Genomic DNA, 26,423 nt, shown 5'->3' with positions numbered 1-26,423 from the left:
TGAACCTCATAAGTGGCACCAATAAGGCATAACTCATGAAGTAACTAAGCCAACTAAGCCAAGAGATAATGGGTTAGGGTGGTCAGTTCCTTTCTCCCTCCATTGCATACATCACCGATTAGCTACATATTATGCTGATCAGACTTCAGATACATTCAAGCAATTGTTCCTCCTCTGACACATATCGTCAAGTGAGATCTATTGCATGATAATAGATGTACATATCAGCCAGAACCTCAATCAGAGGTAATGTAACTAAGTATAAATTTAATTTAACAAATCTGTTCGTTCTAGTTTCGCATTGGGAATATTCTTTTCGCAAATATATACACATTTACTAAATTACCATAAAGTACGAAATAACGTATGTAAATCTTCTCGTTTTTGTGTCCAGATAGTTCAGACCTTCCTGGACTTCTTGTCTTGAGGTGCGAGAATTCACATTTCTGAAGTTATGGACACTTGCAAGCGGAATTCATCGTATTCATTGTTAGGACAATAAGTCTACGCAAAGATGATGACTATTTCAGTTAAAGTTTTCTATAGTGATAATAAATGACCGGTAAATATTATCTAGAAATCTCCGATTCAGAAACAGATTTCTTTTATGTATCATAAATGCAAATGTCTCTCAGCTTTACTTTCCTTTCGAAGAAGGCATGGTAGAAATTTCATTGTCCTTTAAAATCCATTGGTTTAAATAGAGTTCGAACCAGTGACCTTCGACTGCATGATGACTACTAACTAAATCACCGAGGGCGAAAACATCAGTAAGGACAAACGCAGAAATTATTTATGTATACCCCTACTCAAGTCGCTTAAGAACTTTCTCCAAGTATGATGATAAAAGTATATCTCTATTCCCGCTACAAAAAAATAAATTCAGCAGCTTCATGCTGTGTAATGAGCCCCGTGTTGATCTATAAAGACTCTGACCACTCTTTGAAAGAAAGTTACTGACAATTTGTTGCAACAGTAGTACACCTGTAGCTCTACAATACAATTCTGCTTACATTAGGTGTCGCAATGAAAGTCGTTGCAACATAATGTATGAACATGTGTAAATGCATGAAATTTGAAAGCGTCCGCTTAAAACTGACATTTTCTTTGGCTGCCAACGTATGTGACCAGGACAATTCGAAATTCGTAATTTTATAGAACGAAAAAACGACCTAGCAGGAAAATTCGATTTCTGGACCTTAGCGCCATCTCTTTGATCAAACTTTAAATTACGTGACATCAGGCCATCGATGTGGAAGCAGTCTGCAATACAACGAAAATTATTTATTTTTTTTTTTTTTAGAGACCTGCACTTAACTTTAAAGACATTTTCGCAGAAAAGATAATTTCGCAATATTAACTTGAAATCCTTATAAAATGCACATATGTGACCGTTATTCGGCTTATCTACATTAGGTCGTCAAGGTAATTACAATATTTATGAATTGTTGAAAATATCAAAAGTACTGGTTGACATTATGTAATATTTTAAAACATAATGTGTTAATGTACCTAAGTTTAATGTAGTTTCTCCTTTACTTTTCGCGTATTATTACCGGCAAAAAGATCTTCAAAATCTGGGATGGCCTAAGTACCGTTAAATCAGGAGCATCTTGTAATGTAAAAGAACGGGTATTAATGATTAAATCATAACTATAAGATACTGGAATTTGTTTGTAATCTAAATTATACACATTTCAATCCTTTGAAACTGCGATTTTCGAGTAAAGGAAATCGGAAGAAAACAAAGTACTTCACGTTAGTTGCTTTGTCCATTTCAAATTCCACAAGATCTAACTGGGATCGAACCTATAACCCTATTTGTAAAGGCTGACTTAATATGTGACAAAGAGAATAAAAGAAACCTCTGGTCAGCATAACTGACCTCTTAAATTAATGCCAGGACTTGGAGTCAACCATAAGACTTTAGAGGATTTGAACACTTGCCAACTGTCTAAGGTTAGATCAGTGTGCAGTACTGTGGTCGTTGTAAAAAGTTTAATGTGTTCTAAGCTTTCCGGTGACATTGTTTTACACACTTATATTTACAGTAATTATCTTACAACGTTAACGAGGCTGAATAGTTTTTATCTGATAGGGAAAACTTACGTGATGGTTGTTTAAAAAGAGTATCACCCTGGTAAAAAAGTTCTGAGTATAATAAAGATTACCCATAATATACCTTACCAGAAGTAGCAATTTGGATTGAGGAGAATAGTGCTCTCTTTATGTCAGTGCATGTGCAGTCCATTTGTTTCCTTACGCCACTGAAAAAAAACAATCTCCAGAGATAATTTATTTCTCCGATTCCTGTTGAAATGTCACTTGTAACGAGAAAACAATACTGCTAAGAATTGTTTACAAAGATTTGCCAAGGTGGGAGCGTACCATGCAACCACGACAACGTAACACTTAAAAGGCGGTGCTTGCAACGTGATCCACAGTCCGTTGCCATTGGCTGTGAATGAAGCGGAGTAACGAGGAAAGTAATACTAGCTGGATCACCTGGATGCGGGGACTGGTGAAGGAAGACGACGCTTTTATCCTAATCACTTCTGGCTAGCCCTGTGACAGCTTTGGCATACAAAACATTAAAACAATGTGGCCTGATGGACAGCTTATCAATCTAAAATATCAAAAAACGTTCCTACAAAATGGACGTTTCTAGAATGAGGGACGCATCCTCTCCAATAACTGCCTATGTTCATTTCCTAAATTTGGACAATCGTAGATATCCTTCAGTTGATAAAGCGATTCGCAACGGACTGGAGAGCAATGATTCAATTCCTGGCGAATAACGTTGTCTGCTGAATAACAGTAAATTAATTTTATTGACCTTAATTTGGTGATGTAGTATTTATAAACGAAAGTTGTAGGCCATCACGATCCACTCAAAATTTCCGTAAAATTAATAGTCTGATAATTACTATGTGATGAGGAAGATTAGTTCATTAAATGTTGTTGCAGCAGGTCATTCGGTTCCGTATATAAAATTCTTTAAATGCCAGCAGAAATAAAAGCGAAATAGCTTTATACGAATATTTCATAATCGGCATAATCACCTCACAATTGCTATGGATATGAAATGCACCTGAGTTGTCTAATAACCATGTTTAGAGCGTACTGTTAAGGCTTAGCTGTAATTAGAGTCGTGGGTTCGAATTCCTCGCAATGCACAAAGTTTTTATATTTTCAGTGACATGCCTCGTGTTACATGTTTGACTAAGGGTCCCGTCACGTTTCTGTCTAGTGTGTGAGATTAAAATTTTCTAAAAGAGTAAACATTCAATTGATGAAATGTTATGTTTTATTTAACGACGCTCGCAACTGCAGAGGTTATATCAGCGTCGCCGGATGTGCCGGAATTTTGTCCCGCAGGAGTTCTTTTACATGCCAGTAAATCTACTGACATGAGCCTGTCGCATTTAAGCACACTTAAATGCCATCGACCTGGCCCGGGATCGAACCCGCAACCTTGGGCATAGAAGGCCAGCTTCAATTGATGAAAGGAATTGAAATTCTAAAGAAAGAAGAGGAACGTTGTTATCTGAATGGCCACAACATTAGCTATTTACGCGACAGACATGAGTTTAAATGGAATTTATGGTGAAAAAATACGCTGTTGAGCATATAGTTTTCTCCGGAAATATGCAATTCTTCTGTTATAATGTTATTATTTTTCCTTAATTCAAAACTATCATTAATACTGACACAGGACCACCACCAGTGGATGAACTTCATGCAGTCTCTGTGACGAAAATTCTACAGAGGAAATAACTCAGATGTTCCGATGCTCGAGTGTTTGAAAAAGAAAGTGAAATTCTTATATTATCGTTATCTTTAAATAATGTCATAATCATTATTATGCATCAACATAATCATGCCCCATATTTGTATGAATTCTCGAGAAATTCTTGCACCGCAAATTATTGTCAGAAGAGCATCTCCGTTACATATCTGAAGGTGGAATAAGTAATCACTAGACAGCGGAAAAAAGTCATTCGGATGTGAAGGTAACTACAACGCGAGTAGTTTGTCTCGTCAGAGGGTTGTTCTTTACGTAAGCACAGTAGGCATACTAGAGGCGCGTGGTGGAAGTAAGAACTGTTTTCGAATCGTTGATTCAGAAGGTGCCTGATATTTTGTGTACTTTTCTATAAACCCTTTAAAGTGAGAATTGTCCAACGCTTTGAATGGAATATTGCAACTTATCATCATTCGACACAAATCCTGGCAAAAGTCATATTTCATATTTGGGGCGGAATTTGAACTTGAACCCTTATTTTCTTCTAACATAGAGCAATATTTTTCATGTGTTTCTATGTATTACATTGATGTTCTATCGATTGTTTTGTTATTTTTTAATGCACACATACATAACCGACACTTAATTGTTTCACCAGTATCACTACTAAAAATGTCGACACCATATTCTTGTATTAAAGAATACAACCTTTGTGTTTTTAACATGTCTTCACTTCACTGAACACAAATGAAGAATATGTTTACGTATCTCAATATTCTGTGTTCACGTACGAACGAGAACTGACTGAGAACGCAAAGTGGCAGTTGTTTTCGGTGTTCGCGTGGTACTTACTCTCTGAGGATGGTACCGTGTTATACCTACTTGAAATGTGTCCACACCTCATGCCATAGTCTATGCGTACAATACTTGTAAACTGTAAACATGACTTTTATTTGACTTTTTTCCGCTGTCTAGTAATCACTGAAATCCCTGACTTTGGCGCTTACGTCCCAGTGTTTGAGGAGAGCACCATAAACTCAAGCAAAGAAAGAATAAACAGTCATAGAATGCCATAAAAATATTTATTATACGTATTTATCACGTCACCTCAGAGAAATAGAGGGGAACAGACAATGAGAGTAGAAGAGGTAAATGGACAATTGAAATAGAAGGGGAAGGGATAGATAGAAGAAAAAGAAAGATTTTCGGTGGAAAGATACGGTATTTGAAAATTTTCCTTATGGTAATTCTGTTCTTGTATTTTGATTCCACAATTTCACTATTATTCACAATCACCCTTACAACCTGTTCAGTGGCGACCGATAATCACCGCCCAGTACCATAATCTTCAGCAGATCAGTTTCATGAGATCTCTATGGAAAATTATTTACGGCACAGTAACCCAGGTAAATTTCTAAAATTGGCGCCGAAGGCTGGGCATATGGATGTAACATCATAAGAGAAAACAAAAGAGATTCTTTATGTTATGGTCATAAAGAAATATAATGAATAGAACGGGGATGTATACTGATTAGTCACTTGCTATACCTACGAGTGCACTTTTCTGACGAGGGCGCCAGCAGTGTATTTCTATGGCAACCGAATGCTGTCATGCGGAGCGGTGGGTTAATTCCAGAAATGTCCGTCAGCACAAATGTATCAAATTAGTATTAATAAATTGCACTTCGTTTTATTAAGCTATTTATCACTAAAACTTCCCAATACTGGTATCTCTGATTGAGGCTCTGGCTAATACATCTGGTATTACAATGGATAATTCAGGCTCTACATCTCACTTGACCATATGTGTCAGAGAAAAAACAATTGTTACAACTACGTTACTAGTTAGTGATGTATTCAATGAGGGAAAGGAACAGGCCACTCTACTCCACTGCCTCGCGAGTGGTATCACTTATGAGGTTCCAACCAGTCTTCAGACTGCTGACTAAATATACCGGTACTTTTGCCAAAAACAGTGTCTAGAGTCGAAATAAGTGGCACTTATGATGCATTTTTTTTTTTTACATATTTAAGATTTTAATGCATATTCTCTAGTAAATTGTATATATTTTATATATTTTTTTACGTATTTTTACATGTCAATAATTTACTCATACATTTTCAGTTAACTAGAGATATTTTTAGTACAAATGCAATTAAGTCCACATAAAAAGATGTTTGCCAGAAGCAGTTCTTTAAATCTACCTTTCACATCCCTGCAACTCTCGAAAGGTGATAGTAGGTATTTTGTTACTGTAAAGGTACCTATTCAAGGACATAGGTCCTCTACTTATGTGCTATGAGATTCTGTAAAAACCGTCTTTCTTGTATACATAGAAATTTAGAAATCTTCTCACTATTCGTGAGCTGTCACAAGGGACAAAGAGTACTTAACCATATACATGTTTGCAAGTTCAGTGAACCATTAATTTTGTTTTGACAATGAAACTCCTACAAGTACATAGCTGCAAATACATTTTGTGATTGGTGGAAATATACCTAGTTTTAGAGAGGCAAGTGTTACAAAAAAGTAAAGAATGCTAATGAACTTGATTCCATTTCGAAAATAGGTGATGCTTCAGGAGAGCAATTGACCCTTTCAATGCAGCTAAAGTTACAATCGGAATAATATATGTAGGTATTCCAAGCCTCTTAAACAGATCTTTCATGAAGAGAGTAGCTCTTGCTCCATCCAGAAGTCCGATTACTTCAAGCTCTTCTAGCTGGTACTTTTGGAGGTAATATGGAATGGTAGGGTTGTAGATATTCTTTTTTTCCTTATCCACTTCTGCTGGCTGTTCCTCATTCGTTTCGAAACGCACAGTGGGATCAATTATGAATCCAGATCTTGTAGATTCCTTGAAAGCTATTATATTTATGCGCCGTGTTCTGCCAGTGACGGAGAGACTATGTACTTCTTCAAAGGTGTTGTGTTACTGAATGGCGCCAGTAGGAGGAATCCTATGGTCATTCATTAGTCGTCGATCATCTGAGTACTCGAATGCTAATTTTACCAAAAGAAGCAAGCTATTTTATAGTAAAGTACAGTTTAAGTATACGTGAGCGACTTTCAAGATAAAACTTCAACGGACAGTGGAGTGTTGTTTTGTAACACATTTCGGTTATCGGTGTCAGCTACACGAATATTTTCAGTGCAGAGTGTTTTCACGAGCGAACACGAGTCAAACAAGACGTGGAGAGCTACTGAGAGGTAAATGCTTCTAAGGAACAGACTGGAAATATGAAAGGCGTAATTTCAACACAGATTTTTTCCGAAGCCTTATCAAATACTCAAGCTGTTTTGGATAACGTGTCCCACATAATTTCAGATGGACTTGGAATGGAATGGAATGCAATTTACGGGAGGGGGGCACTATGGCCCAGCACTGCGACTTGTTACGATCTATTGCGCTAACCCTCAAGCTATGCCCCTTTTCAAACCCACACCGGCTGACTACACTAAGGTTCGCTGAGTACCCAGGTTTCGAGCAGGTAACCCCCTCTCGTCCTTAGCCCAGCCCCCTCCGTGCGTCGCCAGCCGGCGATCGGGGAATGCTATGGAATGATGACGAAATGGAGAATGGTGACGGAATGATGTAAATGCCTAATATGGGAAAAAAGGGAGAACCCCGAGAAAAATCTCAACTGCGACCTTGTCCGCCACAAGTATCACTATAGAGTTTTCATTGAAAAATCCCAGACTTGACCGGGACTCGAACCTGGGTCGCCTGCGTAACAGGCTGGAGGTCCGACCACTCACCCACCGCAGGGGTTTCAGATGGAATTACTCTGTGAGAAATTTACACATCTGCTACTTCTGAAGAACCTGATTTCAGTTTCACTGAATGATACAGCAGATAAATATGAAAGGCAATATAATCGAGTGAAACTCTCTCTGAACTAACTCTATTGGTATATGAAGTATTTGATAAATGCAACCTAAAATCGTATCAAAATGTTCAACAACGCGATGGGTGATCTGTGTGAAATACGGGAATGCGTTCCTATTTTGTTAGCTGTGCAGATCTGTAGCAGTTAGAGTTAGTAATATAGGCCTACCCTAAAATGCTGTATCATGTCGATGAAACGGCAAGAGCTTGTATACTTGTTGATTTTTTCTGTGAGAAAAGGGTTTCTCAAGACACCGAGCAGAATTCAACTCGATATGGCCAGCCAGTAATAACTGCGAAGAAAATAATTAGGAGTAGTTGACGCCGTCACCTTGGGCTCACGAATGCTGTTTACACAGAAACTGCTAAATCAGTTACGTGAATGTTATCAGAGCGTGAAAAGTAACATCGCTTATATTTAAGGTAATTTCTCCTGCATATCCAAGGCAATTTACTATCTTCAGAAACATTTCCTCACGTTGTTAGAAAGTTTAGGCATTCTGGAAAAGATTGCCGAGGAGTTTCGCCGTACAAAAAAGGGAAAATGATCGATGTGCGAAATAAACTGGGCTACCAAGACATCTGCAATATAAGTTCCCTGCTGAGTGGTGTGCAAGATGTTCAGTTAAACTTATCTCTGGCAGATATTGTACATAAAACATGCTCAAAGCACTTTGCGTGACAGGGAACGAAACTTCAGCTAGTAAAAAATCAATGTTAATAGACATCCAAAGGTATTTCACTTTACAGAACTTGACAGTGTTTTAGACCTATAACACACTGCTTTGAAAACAGGCTGTAAATCTAAGGCAAACTAATTTTCGTGGCTACGTTTGAAATTATTATTTCATTTAGAACTATTTACTTATAAGCCTACGCCTTAGTGTTACATAACTAGCTGGAAGTTAAAAATAAAACTCATGATTATCATCTTCATTCTCGAATTAGATCATTAGACCTGTCACAACTTCACCCGATCGCTTCCTAATTCTGCCTGCATCTCGCCTTTCCGTTGATTTGTATTGCGTTATATGCTTTGGATATTTTACATCATTCAACCTATGTGATCTTTTCAGTTTTGTCTATATATTTCTATGTCTGTTATTGCAAATATTTCAAGGTCTAGTCTAATTTATATTTTTTTTCAATTCTATTTTCCCTTGTACAGCCTTTAACAGAACATAAAAATTTCATTTCTGTTGCTGTTATCTAACTTATTGTTAGTAAAAAAATAATAAATATGAAACCGGATTAATTTAGAACACTAAGTAAATTATATTGAAACGTTGAAAAATAAGCAGAATCTTTAAATTACCGTTAACAGTATTTAGTAATGTTAAATATAGGAGAATTACTTGACACTATATCATTATTTTCAGTACTAGCTTATTTATCATCCATTTAGTAGGATATCTGGTTGCTTATGTTAAGAAAGTTAATGCATATTAACATAGACACTTTATGTAATTTTACTGCATACGAATCCTATCCCTGATTATTATTATTATTATTATTATTATTATTATTATTACTATTATTATTATTACTATTATTATTATGCTTTGTGCTGAACTGTTATGGACCACTGGCTGTTGTACAACGCAAATAATAGTGTATATATATATATATATATATATATATATATATATATATATATATAATTGTTATTATTATTAGATAGGAAAATATATGGGGCTAAGAGGGATGAAGTTACAGGAGAACGGAGAAAGTTACACAACGCAGAACTGCACGCATTGTTTTCTTCACCTGACATAATTAGGAACATTAAATCCAGATGTTTGAGATGCGCAGGGCATGTAGCACGTATGGGCGAATCCAGAAATGCATATAGAGTGTTAGTTGGGAGACTGGAGGGAAAAAGACCTTTGGGGCGGCCGAGACGTATATGGGAGGATAATATTAAAATGGATATGAGGGAGGTGGGATATGATGATAGAGAGTGGATTAATCTTGCTCAAGATAGGGGCCGATGGCGGGTTTATGTGAGGGCGGCAATGAACCTCCGGATTCCTTAAAAGCCATTTGTAAGTAAGTAAGTATTATTATTAGATAGACAAGAAACTGATATTAGGAACAGAATTACTAAAGGCAGAGCAGTAACAGCAATGTTGAATGGTATTCTATGGGATAGACTTATAACAAGGGAAAATAAATATATAATTCAATATTCAAAATTACTGTTACATATCCATGGCTGAGAACCAGACTGTTCTAAGTCCAAATTTTTGTAAGAAGGAAATCTGTGTTACATTGTGTTCCAATTCTTGTCTGCATATATGAATTGAACAAAATTATAAATATTCCTTGCTATAAGGTTGCTATGAAGCTATTCCAAATTGTTTCATGAAGCTTTGAATGTCAGGAGCTTAAAATAGCTCTCCTGGAAAAAAAAATAGTAAAATGGACTTGGAACAGTCTGGTTCTGGGCCATCGATATAGTGCTGAAACCTGGAAATTTAATAACAAGTTAGCATAAAAAAATCATGATAATGGAAATGGATTTTTTAAGAAGATCAGCGAGACATTCGAAATTAGAAAAAATGAGAAATACAGTTATACGAGATGAAATGAACATTCAACATTCTGTTTTGGATTATGTGAGATATAAGCAGTTGACCTGGTATGGGCATGTGAGAAGAATGCCAGAAGAAAGGTTACCTAAAATGGTGGTGGAATGGTGTCCGCCTGGGAGAAGAAGGAAAGGGAGACCTCAAAATTCATGGTTGCAAGAAATCAGAACAGGGATGAGAGACTGCAGACTGAACGACATGGATTGGATGGATAGAGAAGAGTGGAGAACAAGAATAAGACTTTAAGACTTCAGGCACAGAAAGATGTGTAAACATTAGAAATCTATATATAAATAGAAAATTATTATTATTATTATTATTATTATTATTATTATCATTATTATTATTACATCTCAGAGGAACAAAGAGACAAACAGGAGAGCGAAAGAGATAAAAGGAAGGAGGATGAGAAACAGAAGATTGGGAGGTCTTATACGCATAATGTGGAAACAAACATCATTAAACAGATGCGAAACGTGTTTAATGCTTGCTGTAAGTGGAACTACGAATTTCTCCTTCATTATTAAACGAGCGAAGTTCAATATACTTGAAGTGGACTTCGACCTTGATGGTTATGATATAACACGAGGTGATTGTCCATGCTGCTGCAGCACTTCACTTGCACATCCATACACTGTGTGATTCGGGCTCCTCGTAATTCAGTAACGATTACATACGGTATGAGAAACTTGGTGTCCAGCTAACCTACTTAACCTGATCATTGCCACATGTTTCATTCTTCACGGTAATTTTTACCCAGTCACTAATTTACGATAAATGCGTGCTACGAGTCTCCGCGATCCTAAATTGGACCTGGGCACCTGTTCTTGGAAAACCAGCGAAGTGAAAGGAAGAGGTCACAAAGATAACCTCTTCACCCAGATAATTGTAGGTTGTTACGTTTTCCCTAGTCTAGATCTTTACAAACTTGTTTATAGTGAATTATTACGTTATTACTGAACTCTGAAACTTCACTTATGTCTTATATTTTGCTGCAATGAAAGAGTCAGTTGGCTACTGAGGCGAGGCGTTGAAACTAGCAGCATTTTCCTCCCTTCAGCAGTAAAATTTTGGAAATATTCAACATTTTTTTTTTCTCCATTACTGTAGCTTGTACAATAATGAAAATTAGTATATGTAAAACACTGTCCTTCTGCTATATGAAAAAAATATTTTTACGATTAAAAAAAAATTATTTATAAAATTTTGTGTGCGTATTTATGCAAGTCATGTCTACAATATGATGCAAGATCACTTCTCTACTTTTTATAGATTGTCTGATAAAAAATAAATTCATTAAAATGATCAAATATCAGTATTTTCTTATAACACAAAATAAAAAAAAACATGAGTTTCAGCAATGAAATAAACGAGAGAGAACATTAAAATGTTAACAAGTTAATGAGTTATGAGGGAAACGCTTTATCACTGCACAGTAAACTACCACCTTTATGATTTTTGAAAAAAAAAAAAAAACATATATAAATATTTTTTTTAATCGCAAAAATATTTTTTTCATATAGCAGAAGGATAGTGTTTTACATATACCAATTTTCATTATTGTACAAGATACAGTAATGAAGGAAAAAAAAATGTTGAATATTTCCAAAAATTTTACTGCTGTAAGCTGTACATAACCCCTTAATTCCGGCGGAAGATAGCAGGACGGAGAACAGGCAGAAAGAGATTTTGGGTGTACCTTATTACTAATAATTGCGGAAAGTGTTTACGATACAACTGAGCTAAGGATCTATATGGCAAACCTTGTGACGTAGAAAAGGCGAGTGAAGAATCCAGTTTCTATTGGCTGGTCAAAGCAGGTATCGCGTAGGGCTAAAAAAAGGTAATAAGCGTTAAGGAACTGCCTTTGTCCGAGACTAGTGTAATTTTATATCATCACATATACAGGAATCAGACAAGTAAATGCATTGGGGTGAAGTTAATTGTGGACTCAGTCGCTTACAAAGTAGTCTCACGCCCGTTATTTCATCCGTCCACTCAATTGTATAAAAGTTAGCAAGATATGAGCAGTTTAAGTTACCCTTTCCTTTTGAATCTCTCTGCGTAACATTTAGTTAAATTATGAGAACATAGAATAAATTAGAGAGAATATTTGCTACTGATGGAGTGAGGAGAGCTTATCAGTAAATTTTCAGATCTATAACATTACTAATTTTTCTTGATATATAAGTCATACATTCTTTCTTGGCATGGTATTGTGTTCCATACATAACAATCTTTCTACCTGAAAATGTATAACACCCTAGGTTAATTAATAGCATAATTTTGCATGTTTCACTGAAATCTGTCATTGTGAAGAGAGATTGGGATGGGCCCATATTCCACTCAATTTTTAAATTCTGTATATGACTTTTTATAGAGAAAATGGAATTTTTAACATAAAAAATTCATATTTTTTTCTTAAGAGTTGCTATATCACAATTTTAAGTTAACCTCTTTAAAGTGGTGATTTACCACAGTATGTTAGAGAAAATGTATGAATTTATTTCTGTAAATTCGTATTGGACGAATCATATGTTTAGTGCACAAATTCATTAACTGATATGTATATTGCCTCGGGAAGTGTTCCTGGATTCTTTTGCATTAGCCTAATAAGCAAGTCAGATAATTCAAACTTTGCTGCAAGCTTCTGAAAAGAACTCAAAGTGTATGGGCCAACTTTTATTATGGGTACCACATCGTTGAAGGACCCCTACAAACCTCTACCCACATTCGTAATAATTTTGGATAAACTTGTACATGTAGAGATAAAACCATTACTTTTCACAAACAACAATTGATCACCTTTAATTGTTTTCCTAAACAAAATAAAATTGTTATTATAGCTGACTGTTTACATTGAAAACCCAATTTATTCTACAAAATACACAGTCCTGATTTTCAATATTGCATAAAATTAGCTATTTTTTAAATTAGGATCTACCGCTTATTGAAGATATCCTCGGAAAAAAGAATGTAACATCAGATTCTTGAAATATGTGATGTAGGTGGAAAAAAGTAATTTTAAAGCACTTATTTTTAACAATAAATTATTGCGTTCAATGGCTGAATAAACGTCTTTATTCATATGATTATATATAGGGGATATATCGCACCCTTAAAATAATACTGTCGTAACTGCCAAAAGTTAGTTTTGAGTAAACGCAAGATAAATATTTCAAAGCCGTATGAAAACTCAGGATTACCAAGTCTGTATCAGTATGAGCCCTGCAGACTTTGACCTTGAACTTAGAGATACGACAGTTCTACTGTTTGATAGAGGATTAAATAAACATTACAAAATTGCCTGTAACTCAAAATTCAATTTTTGGGTGTATTATTCTAGGAGTGCGTTATAGACCTAGTGAATTATGTCCCTGAAATAATTGTCCTTTCTCCTGAAACATGAATTAGGTTTTGTTGTTTACATCCTTATTCAGGGAAGGTCTTTTTATTTTTAAGTATCCTGCACATTTTCTCTTCTTTCCTCATGGTTTCATTTTTTAGTTCTTGTGCAAAACTTACAGCATACAACGAGGGGAAAAAAGAAGCATTGTCATTGCTTGCATATTATTCCATGATTTAAGAATCCACGTTTCAATGATATTTAAAAATGATGATACGACTATAATCTAATGCGAGTAAAATTTCATTATTTCTCTTGTTTTCCTTTATTCAAAGCCAAATAGACGTCTTGGAATTCTGCCATTCTGTTTCATATTATTTTATTCTATGTATGTTATGGTTGTGAAACTTGGAGTCTCACTTTGAGAGAGGAACAGAGATTAAGGGTGTTTGAGAATAAGGTTCTTTGGAAAATATTTGGGGCTAAGAGGGATGAAGTTACAGAAGAATGGAGAAAGTTACACAACGCAGAACTGCACGCATTGTATTCTTCACCTGACATAATTGTAAATCCATGGCGCTACAGCCCTGAAGGGCCACGTCCGATCAGCCGGCTGTTGGCCTCACGTTCACATGCCGAAGCAGAGGTGAACGATCATCCAACCAGAATGGAGGTATCGCGTGGTTAGCACGATGATCCCCCCAGCCGTTATAGCTGGTTTGCTGAACCGGATTTTCGCTACCTATCGTAGCTCCCCAAGTGCCTCACGATGCTGGGTGGGCACCGGTCCCATATACTGGCCGAAATTTCATGAGAAAATTTCTTCCCCCATGAGGACTCGAACCAGAGCGCATTCCGTAACGCGAGTCCTAGGCTGCATGCCTTAGACCGCGACGCCACGGCGCGGGACTACCTGACATAATTAGGAACATTAAATCCAGATGTTTGAGATGGGTAGGGCATGTAGCACGTATGAGTGAATCCAGAAATGCATATAGAGTGTTAATTGGGAGGTCGGAGGGAAAAATATCTTTGGGGAGATCTAGACGTAGATGGGAGGATAATATTAAAATGAATTTGAGGGAGGTGGGATATGATGATAGAGAGTGGATTAATCTTGCACAGGATAGGGACCGATGGGGGACTTATGTGAGGGCGGCAATGAACCTGTGGGTTCCTTAAAAGCCATTATAAGTAAGTATTCTATGTATGTGATATCATCCTAAAAAGCTGAAATGCGATGCCTATTCCATTGGCTCCTTTCTAAGATAATCTTTAATGCAATTGAAAGTTTTATTCCAAAATCCATAATTTTAATCTTTGCCAGGAACTAAGCGTACTAAATAATTACTTTTGTTTAGTCAGCAGTCCGAAGACTGATTGGAACCTCATAGGTGACACCAATGAGGCATCATTAATGAGGCAACTAAGCCAGGAGATAACGGAGTAACGTGGCCAGTTCCTTTCCCTCTTGCTACAAATTATAATTCCTGAAATATTAATATTGTTCAGACCTCTTTGTATGTTTCAATCTCTGGAATGGAGTTAGTAGTATTTATTTATTTAACCTGGTAGAGATAAGGCCGTCAGGCCTTCTCTGCCCCTCTACCAGGAGTTCGTAGGGTGAAAAAAAATAAACAGGCGGGCTGAGTTTAATTATCACTCTAATTTCCTAATGGCTGTAATTATTATAACAGACGCAAAAGTTGTCCAGGCACGTGAGGCGTTGATTTTGTACATCTGTTTAGAGATATCTGGAGAACAATAACTTTCTCTTAAAAGGCCACATGCCATCTGCTTACAATTTATTCACAATGAGGCAAGGACAGTACGATGATTACTGTTCTGAAGATACGAGTTGCATCTATTAAGTTGAGAAGTATTTTTATAATATTGTGTGTATCCTATTTACTTTTCAACAAAGTAGTCACAAACATTGAAATAATTTCAGGAATGGGACAAAAGATATTGCATACCTTTCTGCACAAGCAGAACGCACGCCTGTGACAGGAGTCTATTCTGAACGCTCTCCTTCATCTACTAAGTGTCAGAACCAATCTCTTAAGAGCAAGAGCAGACTGAAATCTCTCGGACCTATACTTCGTTTCATAATGTTTGACAGGGGATGTAAACAGTGACGGCAGAGAGAGGGAAGTATAATTACTATTGAACCAATGACAGAGGTCTCATTTCGCGCTTATCTTGAAGTTGGGCGGTCTGAAGCGTTCTATCTCCTCCCACCTTCAAGACAAGCATAGAGTGAGACCTCTGCTATTGGTTGAATAGCAATTATTCTTTTCCCTCTCTCTGCCGACACTGTTTACATCGCCTGTCAGACATTATGGAATGAACTATAGGTTTATATTTAGATGGGATAGCCCACCAATTCCCAGTAAATTGAGTGAAGCAACTTCTCCATCTCAGTGGAGGTTTGTTAGTGCACGTTGCCTTGAATTCAATGTTGGCTAATCTTCCCATCTACAGCCAGGACTTAAGTCCCATCGACATTGATCTGTTCCTGTGCGTGAAGAGAGTTTGATGACGATGAGACCAAGTTGAGTGTTGATAAGTGATAACCAAGTCATGTCTATGAACAGTGAGTGTACCATACAAAATCTTGTTTCCCGTTACATCGTGTCATTTGCCTCGATGTGGATGACAATTTTTGCTGGAAAGTAAATTAAGACAAGTATGACTTTAAAACTGAAATAAATATTTTTCAATTATTCTTCTCAACAACAAACGCTGGATAAGCCTTGCATATTATTTTCTTTAGATACTTCAGTTTTCTCATGTCATCACTCTCTGTGCAGTTGCTGCTGCACCACGTGATTCCCGGAGCATTCGAACTGTCGTCGCTGCAGGACGAGATGACAGGAGTGAGTCTGGCGGGCACGCAGCTCCGGGTCAACTCCTACACAACGCAGGACGTCGAGTGGAACGAAGTCCAGGTCAGTTGGCTTGCTGCCTACTTGTACACTTCGTTTATATAATAAAACCTGCCAATAATGCTTGTGGGATACAACATTACGTCAAGTTGTAGTTTTTCTCGAACTATATTTAATAAGTATAAGGATTTAATTGTGAGACAAAAATTGAATCTTGACAAGCTAATCAGAACCATTCTGAAATATGAGAACAAATGAAGAAACCGATCTGATCCGTGACGCCACAGTCCATGAAGGGCCAAGGCAGACCAGCCATCTGCTGGCCTCACATTCACATGTCTCAGCAGAGGTGAACGATCATCCAACCACAATGGAAGTATCGTGTGGTCAGCACGATGATAACCCAGCCGTTATAGTTGGTTTCCGAAACCTAGCTCTCTAAATTCGTCAAGATGCTGAGTACGGTACATAGTTCTCATACAGTGGCTGAAATTTCATGAGGAAATTCCTTCCTTAACAGGACTCTAACCAGCGCTCAATCCGTAACGCGAGAGTCCAGGCGTGATGCCTTAGACCACGACGCTATGACGCGGAACAAAATGGAAAGACCACTTGTTACAAATGCAAGACAATCGCCTTCTGAAATATCACAATACCAAATGACTAATTCTCTAATTTGGTCTGAAAGCGGAATAAATCAATTTAGTCTGTTCTCACATAACTGCTGTCGATAGTGATGAATATGATGAATGTTTATATTGCGAAAGAAAAACTGGCAAGTATGTGCTGATGTCAGTAAAACCAAGTTTAATCTTTGCGAAGACCCAAGTGACAGTAATTAGTTCTATTTGGAGTTTCTTACTTATGCAGAATATATACAAAGCGAACCGTAAGCAATATCATTAACTTCAGGGGATTATTCTTTGAGATATTTCAAACAAAAAAGTTTCATGCAATTTTGCCCGATTTTGTTTCCTTCCCGAGATAAAAATTGTTTTATATGAAACATTTCACAACATGTTTTGAGAAAGCCGTTGGTTTAATTCCCAATATGCTCAGTCAGTTTAAGAGAGCATTATATTATGATAATAAATGATAGAAAGAGTTTTCGTTTTGTCCATTAAATGAGCAGAAATTTGAACCAAACAAATGAAACTTTTCGTTCTGGAAATGAATTTTAAAATGTTACATTTGATCGAATCAAATCTATGCTCATTGAATGGACAAAACTAAAATTATTTCAATCATTTATTATAATAATACACTACTCTCTTAAACTGACTGAGTATATTGGGAATGAAATAAATTATTTTCCCAAAACATGCTATGAAATGTTTCATATAAAATAATTTTTATTTCGAAAAGGAAGCAAAAACGAGGAAAATTATATTAAACTTTTTTGTTTAAAATATCTCAAAGAATAACCCCTGTAAATAATGACATTACTTACGGTTCACTCCATATCTTTACAAAAAACATAACGCATAGCACAAAATGCCAATGAACTGCTGGAAATTCCTGATATGCAGATGCACATGAATAAAAGTGATGTTTGTGTGTAAGTGTGCAAGTACAAATGTATGTATGTATGTGTATGTATGTATGTATTTATGTATGTATGTATGTATGTATGTATGTATGTATGTATGCATGCATGCATGTAGTATGCATGTGTTGCATGCATACGAGCGTGACGTCCCTTACGGGAATTTCGTTGACGACAAAAGTGGAACATCCTGGATTCACATGTTGCTATAACCAACTTGTACCCTATTTTGTTCGTATTTATTAGTTTTCTTAAGAAAGCATGTAAATGAAGGTGTAGTGAAAGTGGGCAGAAATTTTATTTCATAATATTCGTCAACGCCTATATTCACAATAACTACCTATTGGTTAGATAAGTTTTTCTGCAAAATCTGGTCTTGGTCGAGTTATATTTTCAGGTGGCAGGACAGCGGTGAAAGTAAGAAAAATCTTGAGAAATAGCCTACTGATAAATACAAAACAAAGTTTTTTTTTTTTTATGAAAACGTTTTAGTTTCTCTAGACACCATCTTCAGGTGACCGATTTCGAAAAAAATGTATTTTTGTCTCAAATTGAGGCATACAACAACGATATTTCGAACGGCTTCTTTGTGTAAGTCCATCTCTAGCTTTTTCTCCACAAACGCTCGCTGAGGCTTGTTACCAGTTTTATATATCATTCAACTGCTTGAAAGTGACAGGGAAAGTTGGCACTCTCTATGATAGATCCCATTTTCATCATTCTTTCAAGTTCGTTTCCTCCAAATGTTGGGTAATTGACGGTAATTGTTTATTATACATAAGTATCAAAGTATCAGATATACGACATGCTGCTCTTCTTTTCTTACCTTCATAATGCGCCTTATTGCTAGCTGTGGAATGTGCTCTCTTTCTTCTTAGAGCATGACAAATAAAATATTTTCAGAATGAACGAAAAACACATTTCTTTGAATGATATTATGCACAATCACTTCTATATGTCCATGTGTGTAAGCCAAATTTTTAATCACCCCAAGGAAGTTCTTCGGAGCATTTCTGACCCGTGGAAAAGTCTTTATTTTAAACCAGGTAAAAGCATACAATTTCATTAAAATTCTGTTAAAATGATTAAATTTCCCGATTGATTTTCGGTGGATATATAAAGCGGAAGTATTCTATTGCTATAGTTAACCACCTGGAGTAGACCATAACACCTGGGCCTCTATTGACCAAATTTTCTGAAAGATCTTCACTTTCCTACCAGGGAACGATCCATGATCCTCTGAAGTTGTAGGTAGGAGCGTAGCAGTAACACTCAATTTAGATATACGTAAATTTTTAACTGTGAATGTCAGCTTTACAAGTGACGAACAACAAAGCTATGTATTTCATAGAATGGTTATAGTCAGCGACAAATCTCCAGATGCGAGGTTCTATTAGAACTCATAGTTGTCAAATTTAAAAATGTCAACCTTATGAATTGCGAATTGGACCTTGTTGTGGCACAGGCGAACTCGGAACTAAATACCTAAAAAATTACGCACTCGCCGTAAGTGATGTTAAGCAATACACCTGAAGGTCTTCCACCTAATAACTCTCCATTACGATTGTTATGGCAGAAATAAAAGACTGTAAAGCTGTTTACAAGCGTGTAACGAAAAGAAATCTGTCATAAAAAGAGAGAAATGCTCTCTGTGTGAATGATAAATTATAATGCTCTAAACGGAAGGAAACACTGGCATAAAAACGGAAGCCTTCCTTGCGTGTCGCGCATTAAATTGTCTGAATTGCAGGAAATCGGCATAAAAAGACTTTTCCATTGATGATAAGTAAAGGAAGTTTGGAGAGATAAAAATCTAACATTACGCGATATTTGAATTCTTGCAAGAGATCTCGACATTGACTGGAACAAGCGAGCTTCCGACTCTTGACTATTAGACTCACTGCCATTGGATTATGAGGTCTCGCCTGGGAATTGCATCCGACTGTCATGGCTGACGCAGGATGGCTCGCCTGTCAACATCGTATTTACGAATATCACTCAGGTTGTGTGTTAAAACTGGAGTATTCATCGCGTAATAGGTCATTGTAAACCAAAGTGCAAGAATCCATCCTGAGCCTGACACTCGAAAAACCAGCCAGCCGGTGAATGCAGGTAACCCCACTCGTTCCTGGACCAGCCTCTTCTTCACGTCTCCCATCAGTGATGGATATAATACTGATTGGAGATATCTTGACAAAATGATGTCGATGTCTATATTGGGGAAATGGAAGAATCCCGAGAAAAATCCAACTGCCCTAAGTATCATTATGAACTTTTCAACTCGGACCACGTGCGTGATAGTCTGATGACTTAAATCAGTGGATCTCAACCTTTCAGACGCCACGGTCCGGTAATTCTTTTTCTACAAGACAAGGCCCTGGTTCCAACAAATTTACTCGTAAATACCTTTCCAATTTTTTTTAAGTTCGTATATTTAACTAACTTACTTACTTATGGCTTTCAAGAAACCAGGAGGTTCATTGCCGCTCTCACATAAGCCCGCCATCGGTCCCTGTCCTGAGCAAGATTAATCCAGTCTCTACATTCATATTCCACCTCCCTCAAATCCATTTTAATATTATCCTCCCATCTACGTCTCGACCCCCCAAAGGTGTTATCCCCTCCGGCCTTCCGACTAAACTCTATATGCATTTCTGGATTCGCCCATACGTGCTACATGCCCTTTCCATCTCAAACACCTGGATTTAATGTTCCTAATTATGTCAAGTGAAGAATATAATGCATGCAGTTCTGTGTTGTGTAACTTCCTCCATTCTTCTGTAACTTCATCCCTCTTAGACCCAAATACTTTCCTAAGCAACTTATTCTCGAACACTCTTAACCTCTGTTCCTCTCTCAAAGTGAGAGTCCAAGTTTCACAACCATACAGAACAACTGGTAATATAACTGTTTTATAAATTTTAACTTTCAGGTTTTTTGAGAGCAGACTAGATGACAAAAGTCTTTCAACCGAATAATAACAGGCATTTCCCATATTTATTCTGCGTTTAATTTCCTCCCGAGTGTGATTTATATTTGTTACTGTTGCTCCAAGATATATGAATTTTTCCACCTCTTCAAAGGATAAATGTTCAATTTTTATATTTCCATTTCGTACAATATTCTGGTCACGACACATAATCATATACTTTGTTTTTCTAACTCAAGTAATAATAAATATTTCCATTTCGTAAAACATTCTGGTTACGAAACATAATCATATAGTTTGTATTTTCTAACAGAAGTATTAATAATTAAGAATGGTGTAGTAATCTTAAGACTTAACGAGTATTACCAGTGCCAGTGGTTGAAACTTGGGAAATTATTTTCTTTTCTATTTTAAGGGCATGTCTTTTACGTACAAAGAATTCAATGGGTTTGTTGACTAAATCGGAATGTTTTGTGTTGAGATCTCGAAGAAGTCGCGATGACTTCACAATTCCATTTCCCAGAACAAAACTAACTGCCGCTCTCGCTCGCTGTGTTCGTTGCATTTGTCTTTCGAGTTTCGTCTCGTCATTCTCGTGCGCTTCGAGTCTCGCTCATCATTCTCGAAATAGCATTTGGTCGGCTTGGAAAGATTTCGTAACTTTGAATAACATACATAATTGAAATAAATAACATTATAAATGTTTAAATGAGACAAAAAGACAAAACAAAACAGTATCCTAGTTATCAAAATATTCTGGTTGCATTATATGATATTACCTATGGTTATATGAATAGAAAAAAAAAAAGTCAATTCTCAAATAAATTTGCATTTCTAAGAAACTTGAAACATAAAGTTAATATCTTTTTACTTGAGAGTGCACACTTGATCTCAAACATATGAAAAGAAAATTCCTAACTTTTCAATAAGGACCTAGTGATTAAATAAAGATTGGGGAACGAATTATTATACACTGAAAGGTAGAGATGATGTTCCAAATAAGTTACTTGATTGTTTATACATATATCACAGTTGCCAAAGTAGATAAAAGTTCAGTCAGGTATAAACAATTGTGGCGATTCAAGGCTGTTTGAAGTTCGGCACTTCGGGCGTCTCGGGCGTCTCGAAACACTCACAAGCAGTCTCTACGTCAACGACGCGACGTATAGAACACTGTCGTGCGGGTTTTCGGCTGTGCGAGCGATGTTAGTCTTGCTTTCTCGATCGTTGTTCATCCCTGTTGTCCATGTACAGTAGTGGCAAAAAAATAACCGGACCGACCCTTGTAGCTGATTTCAGAGTCTTGTTCACTCCAGAGCACGATAGACTGGTAACTAAGTCTTTCGTGGTTCGAATCCTGCCGGGGAAGGAAACTTTTTTTTGTTCCTTATTCAAATTTATTCCCAATACTTTTCGACTGCTGGTAAAATTCATGTTCTGGGAATAATAAGTTAATTTAAGTAGTAAAATATCTCTGCAATCGAAAAGTATTGGGAATAAATTTGAATAAGGAACAATAAAAGTTTCCTTCTCAGGCAGGATTCGAACCACGAAAGTCTTAGTTACCAGTCTATCGTGCTCTGGAGTGAACAAGGCTCTGAAATCATCTACAAGGGTTTTTTTTTGCCACTACTGCACTTACGAGTGAACGCAGACTATTTTTATTCTGTGTGCTAGTAGTTTTTCCCTCCATTTGCCTATCGTGGAGATCACTCTGTGGTCTTAAGGCTCCCCCAAATAGACGCGATACGGAATGCGTTACGATAGCGTTACGATTTTGCGATAAATGTTTTCATTGCGTTCAATGATTGTGTTCACACACACGCGATTATCGCAATATGCGTTATTATCGCAGCAAGTAGAACGCGACGATTTTGCGTTCTATTCTCCCGGAGATGTAGATCGCGAGAACGCCAGGCGTTTATTTTGATGCTGGATTGAAGTGTGTCATTTATGGATTCATCTTCAAAGGAAGAGGAACTTCTCTTTCTTGGATGAGAATCGTCGCAGGCAAAGCAGGCGCAGGTAAGTCCATGGTAGTCATGTATGGTTAAGATAAACAATATAAAAAGGTATAAAGTGATTATTTAGCTTTTCTTTGCCAAGAACGTGAAATAAATAACAAGTACGCATACCCGATTATAAACTTTATTATTTTTAATTTGCTCTTTTTGTTGCAGGAGGTTGTGGATTCAAGAGTTAAATGCCACAAGGGAAGAAAAAGATGAATTTTATATCTTAGTTCAACAACTAATTTGAGGTGAAAAACATTTTTATATATATTTCAGGATGACAGCTCAATGTTTTGACGAGATTCTGGGTAAAGTAACGGAAGACATAACGAAGAAGCATATTAATTGGCGTAGCTCGAACCCACCCGAAAAATGACTTGCAATCGCAATAAGATAAGTGAAACACAGTAATGTATGTAAGAAACATATTTAATTTAGCTTAACGACCCAAATCAGTTACCAGTCATAAAAATATTCAAATTTAATACTGACTTTCTATAAAAAGAATAACATATGAAGTATACTTCCTGAATTTACAAGAATTAAACACAAAATGAAATTTAATTACATCTGAAACTATGAAAAACAAATTTGTGGAGTGTGAACAGTTTAAATGCTTAGGCCTACATTTTAAACAAAAAATAATGAATCAAAAAGTGGAGGTACCGGTAATATAAACATGAAAAATATAAGTTCGCCTAATTTAAATCAGCAAAAAACTTCTTTGAAGAAAATCATATTGTGTTTCACCTTGATCTTCATTGTCAGCGATTTTTTGCTCTAAATAACAAAAATAACAATCTCTCATGTTTTTCCATCTATTTTTCACAGCATCGGCTGAAAGTAAAAAAGGTAGGCCTACCAATTATTTATGTTTGATTTTGTCCTATCACAGTGTTAATATGTTTTTCTTCTTCTTTCAGACTTTTAGCGACTGGAGATAATTTGTACACCAACAGGCCATAGTTTTAGGGTTGGTTTTCAACCATTAGTGCAACTGTGATGGAAGTTTGTGCAGCTATGTGAGAAAACATGAGATCTGAATTCATGCCATAGCCTTCACGACGACTATGGGAAAATTGAGCTCAACGATTTGAAGAAAAAATCGGGTTTTCCAAACCGTGTTGACGCCATAGATGGGAAACACGTCACCATCAAGTGTCCTGACAGCGCTGGATCATCTTACTTCACATATTTGAAGAAACATTCCATTGTGCTTTTAGCTGGAAAATTTGCAGCCTACTTCAGTCGAATGGCTTAAAAATGAAACTGCTGTAGACGTAAATCCAGGGTTTAAGCCACAGTCGCTTTGTCACATTTTGCTACTCCACTTCTAAAAAAATAACAAACTTTGAATGTAACCTAAATGTGTAAAAATGCGACAACCACATTGGAGTTCAGAAACGAAGATGGTAATAGAGCAAATGAAATCAGAGATGTGTATGAACTAATTTGAATTTAAATGAAATGCTAATGGCATCATAGAATGGGCATGTTAAAAAAGAAAGTAATGAGCAATAGATGTTCAGAAATTGATTTCAAAGAGTTGGTGCAATTCATGTAAGTTAAGTGAACAGTTTCTTCTAATTGATTTATATAATTCCATCGCATACTGTAAATTGTGAGCCAGGATTTAGTTGCCCGAATCTTGTAAAAACTGGAATTAGAAACCGCCTTTCAGTAAAAATAGTTAGCACTCTGCTAACCTTGAAGAGCCTACTAGTAAAGAATTTCAATGTTTAGAGTACCCATAAAATAAGGAATTTTAATGTGAAGTAAATTCAGTAGTAATTTATTCTAAACATACCTACGTCTAATGATTTACTTACATAGGTATATCTGGAGTGTGGTAAGATATTGAAAGTAATAAAACTCCGACAAACAAATTACATAACTTTTTGTTTCCACATATTTGATTAATTTTATATTTCTGCACAATTATTTATAATATTGTACAAGCATTTTGCAATTTCCACAAATATATTTTTTTTCATTTGTGCATTTGCGACAGTTATTTATTTTCTAGCTTAAACCCCGCGTAAGTCTACAAGCCAGTATGACATCAAATTATAAATAAATAATTGCACTTATTGTTTACATCTAACTTTGTAGCTATCTCCTTCCATTTCTTCTCCTTTTCCATGCCACGGATTTTCCTTTACGAACTCAATAAAAAATTCCACGTTCGTTTACAAGTAATCCGAAATCGCAATCTGTGAGCACAAGTGTTATACACCTACTGAAGGTAACTGGTCTTTGCGCTGTGGCTGGAAAACTAAAATCCGCATATGTGGTCACCCATTACGATACTCTGATTGACTGGGGACGTTGGAATATCATATATCGCGGACGCGCCAGTTTGGGCACCTCTTCCCGATAGTGCGATATTGCGTTATCGCGAAATCGTACGCTATCGTAACGCATTCCGTATCGCGTCTGTTTGGGGAGGCCTTTAAGGTGGATGCATCACTAGTTGCGTCACAAACACCTTCAGTACGAAATTTCTTAATAACAAAAGTAAGCAAAGTTCCTTGTCCTTTATTCATATTAATATTTAAATCTGTATGTCTATTACTTTTAAGAAGTCACGAAAGAGCACTTACACACTGCAATGCGAACTTGCGAAGAGGCAGTATTCACTGTAATTGTTCAGTATCGAGAATCGGATACAGATTGCCTTAATCTTTAATTTAAATGAAAAAAAAATGTTGTTTACACTTCCCAGCTAATTGGTCACTGACATCTCCAGCACATGTTATTTCGTTCAGTTTTGAGAACAGAAGATTCGCCGACCTTTTGCTGTAATTGGCATGCAGCGGTATCCCTTTCCCGAATGTTGAAGAATTTCTAAGTCTGAAAAATTCCTGATTATTAAAAAATAAGTGGCTTGGTCATCGGAATTTGCTACACAGATGTCATTTAGTTAGATTTTAGAATTTAGAGTTCAGAGACGATCTGGAACTGCGTTTTTCGACACAATCGCGAAAATTATTCTCCTAAGAATGCTTCTACTGTAAAATATTTATTCGTGAAAAATGCTTCGAAGAGTGAAATGGCAAATTGCAGGAGAATATCTTGCGGCCCTTTATAATTGATGTCAGGGCCCGGTACCGGGCCGAGGTGCGGCGGTTGAGAAACACTGGCCTAGACCACGCAATCACCATAGAAGTTGACTTTAGACTTCTTGTATTCGTATGACATAAAACATATTGAATATTTCTGATTTTATATTTCAATTAAATATACGAAGTCATATGTACTCTGGTTTGGTACAGAGTATATTTATTTTAACCTATTTATACGCTCTTTAACATCTGTACTCATATCGCACGTTTTAAGATCTTTGGGTGCACTAGTAGGCCGTGTTTACTCTTGTTGAGTTCCTGTTTCTATTATGTGTTGTAGATGACTTTGTTGATGTAAATGATTTTAGATTTTGATTAATTATAATGATATTGGTGACTGAGGCGGTGATG

The 26,423-nt window shown here is 36.5% G+C and overlaps 1 protein-coding gene across 1 annotated transcript in view; it reads left to right on the top strand.

The window, feature by feature from the left end:
* Positions 1-26,423, top strand: part of LOC138694383 (uncharacterized) — a 226,229-nt gene that overhangs the window by 163,073 nt on the left and 36,733 nt on the right. Inside the window, exon 4 of the mRNA XM_069818069.1 lies at positions 16,386-16,523. Within this exon, the coding sequence (XP_069674170.1) occupies positions 16,386-16,523 (138 nt within the window). The remainder of the gene's footprint in view (positions 1-16,385; positions 16,524-26,423) is intronic.

This window comes from Periplaneta americana, chromosome 2, assembly GCF_040183065.1.
Source record: "Periplaneta americana isolate PAMFEO1 chromosome 2, P.americana_PAMFEO1_priV1, whole genome shotgun sequence".
Taxonomy (NCBI): Eukaryota; Metazoa; Arthropoda; class Insecta; order Blattodea; family Blattidae; genus Periplaneta; species Periplaneta americana.
This window is presented reverse-complemented; position numbering and strand designations above follow the sequence as displayed.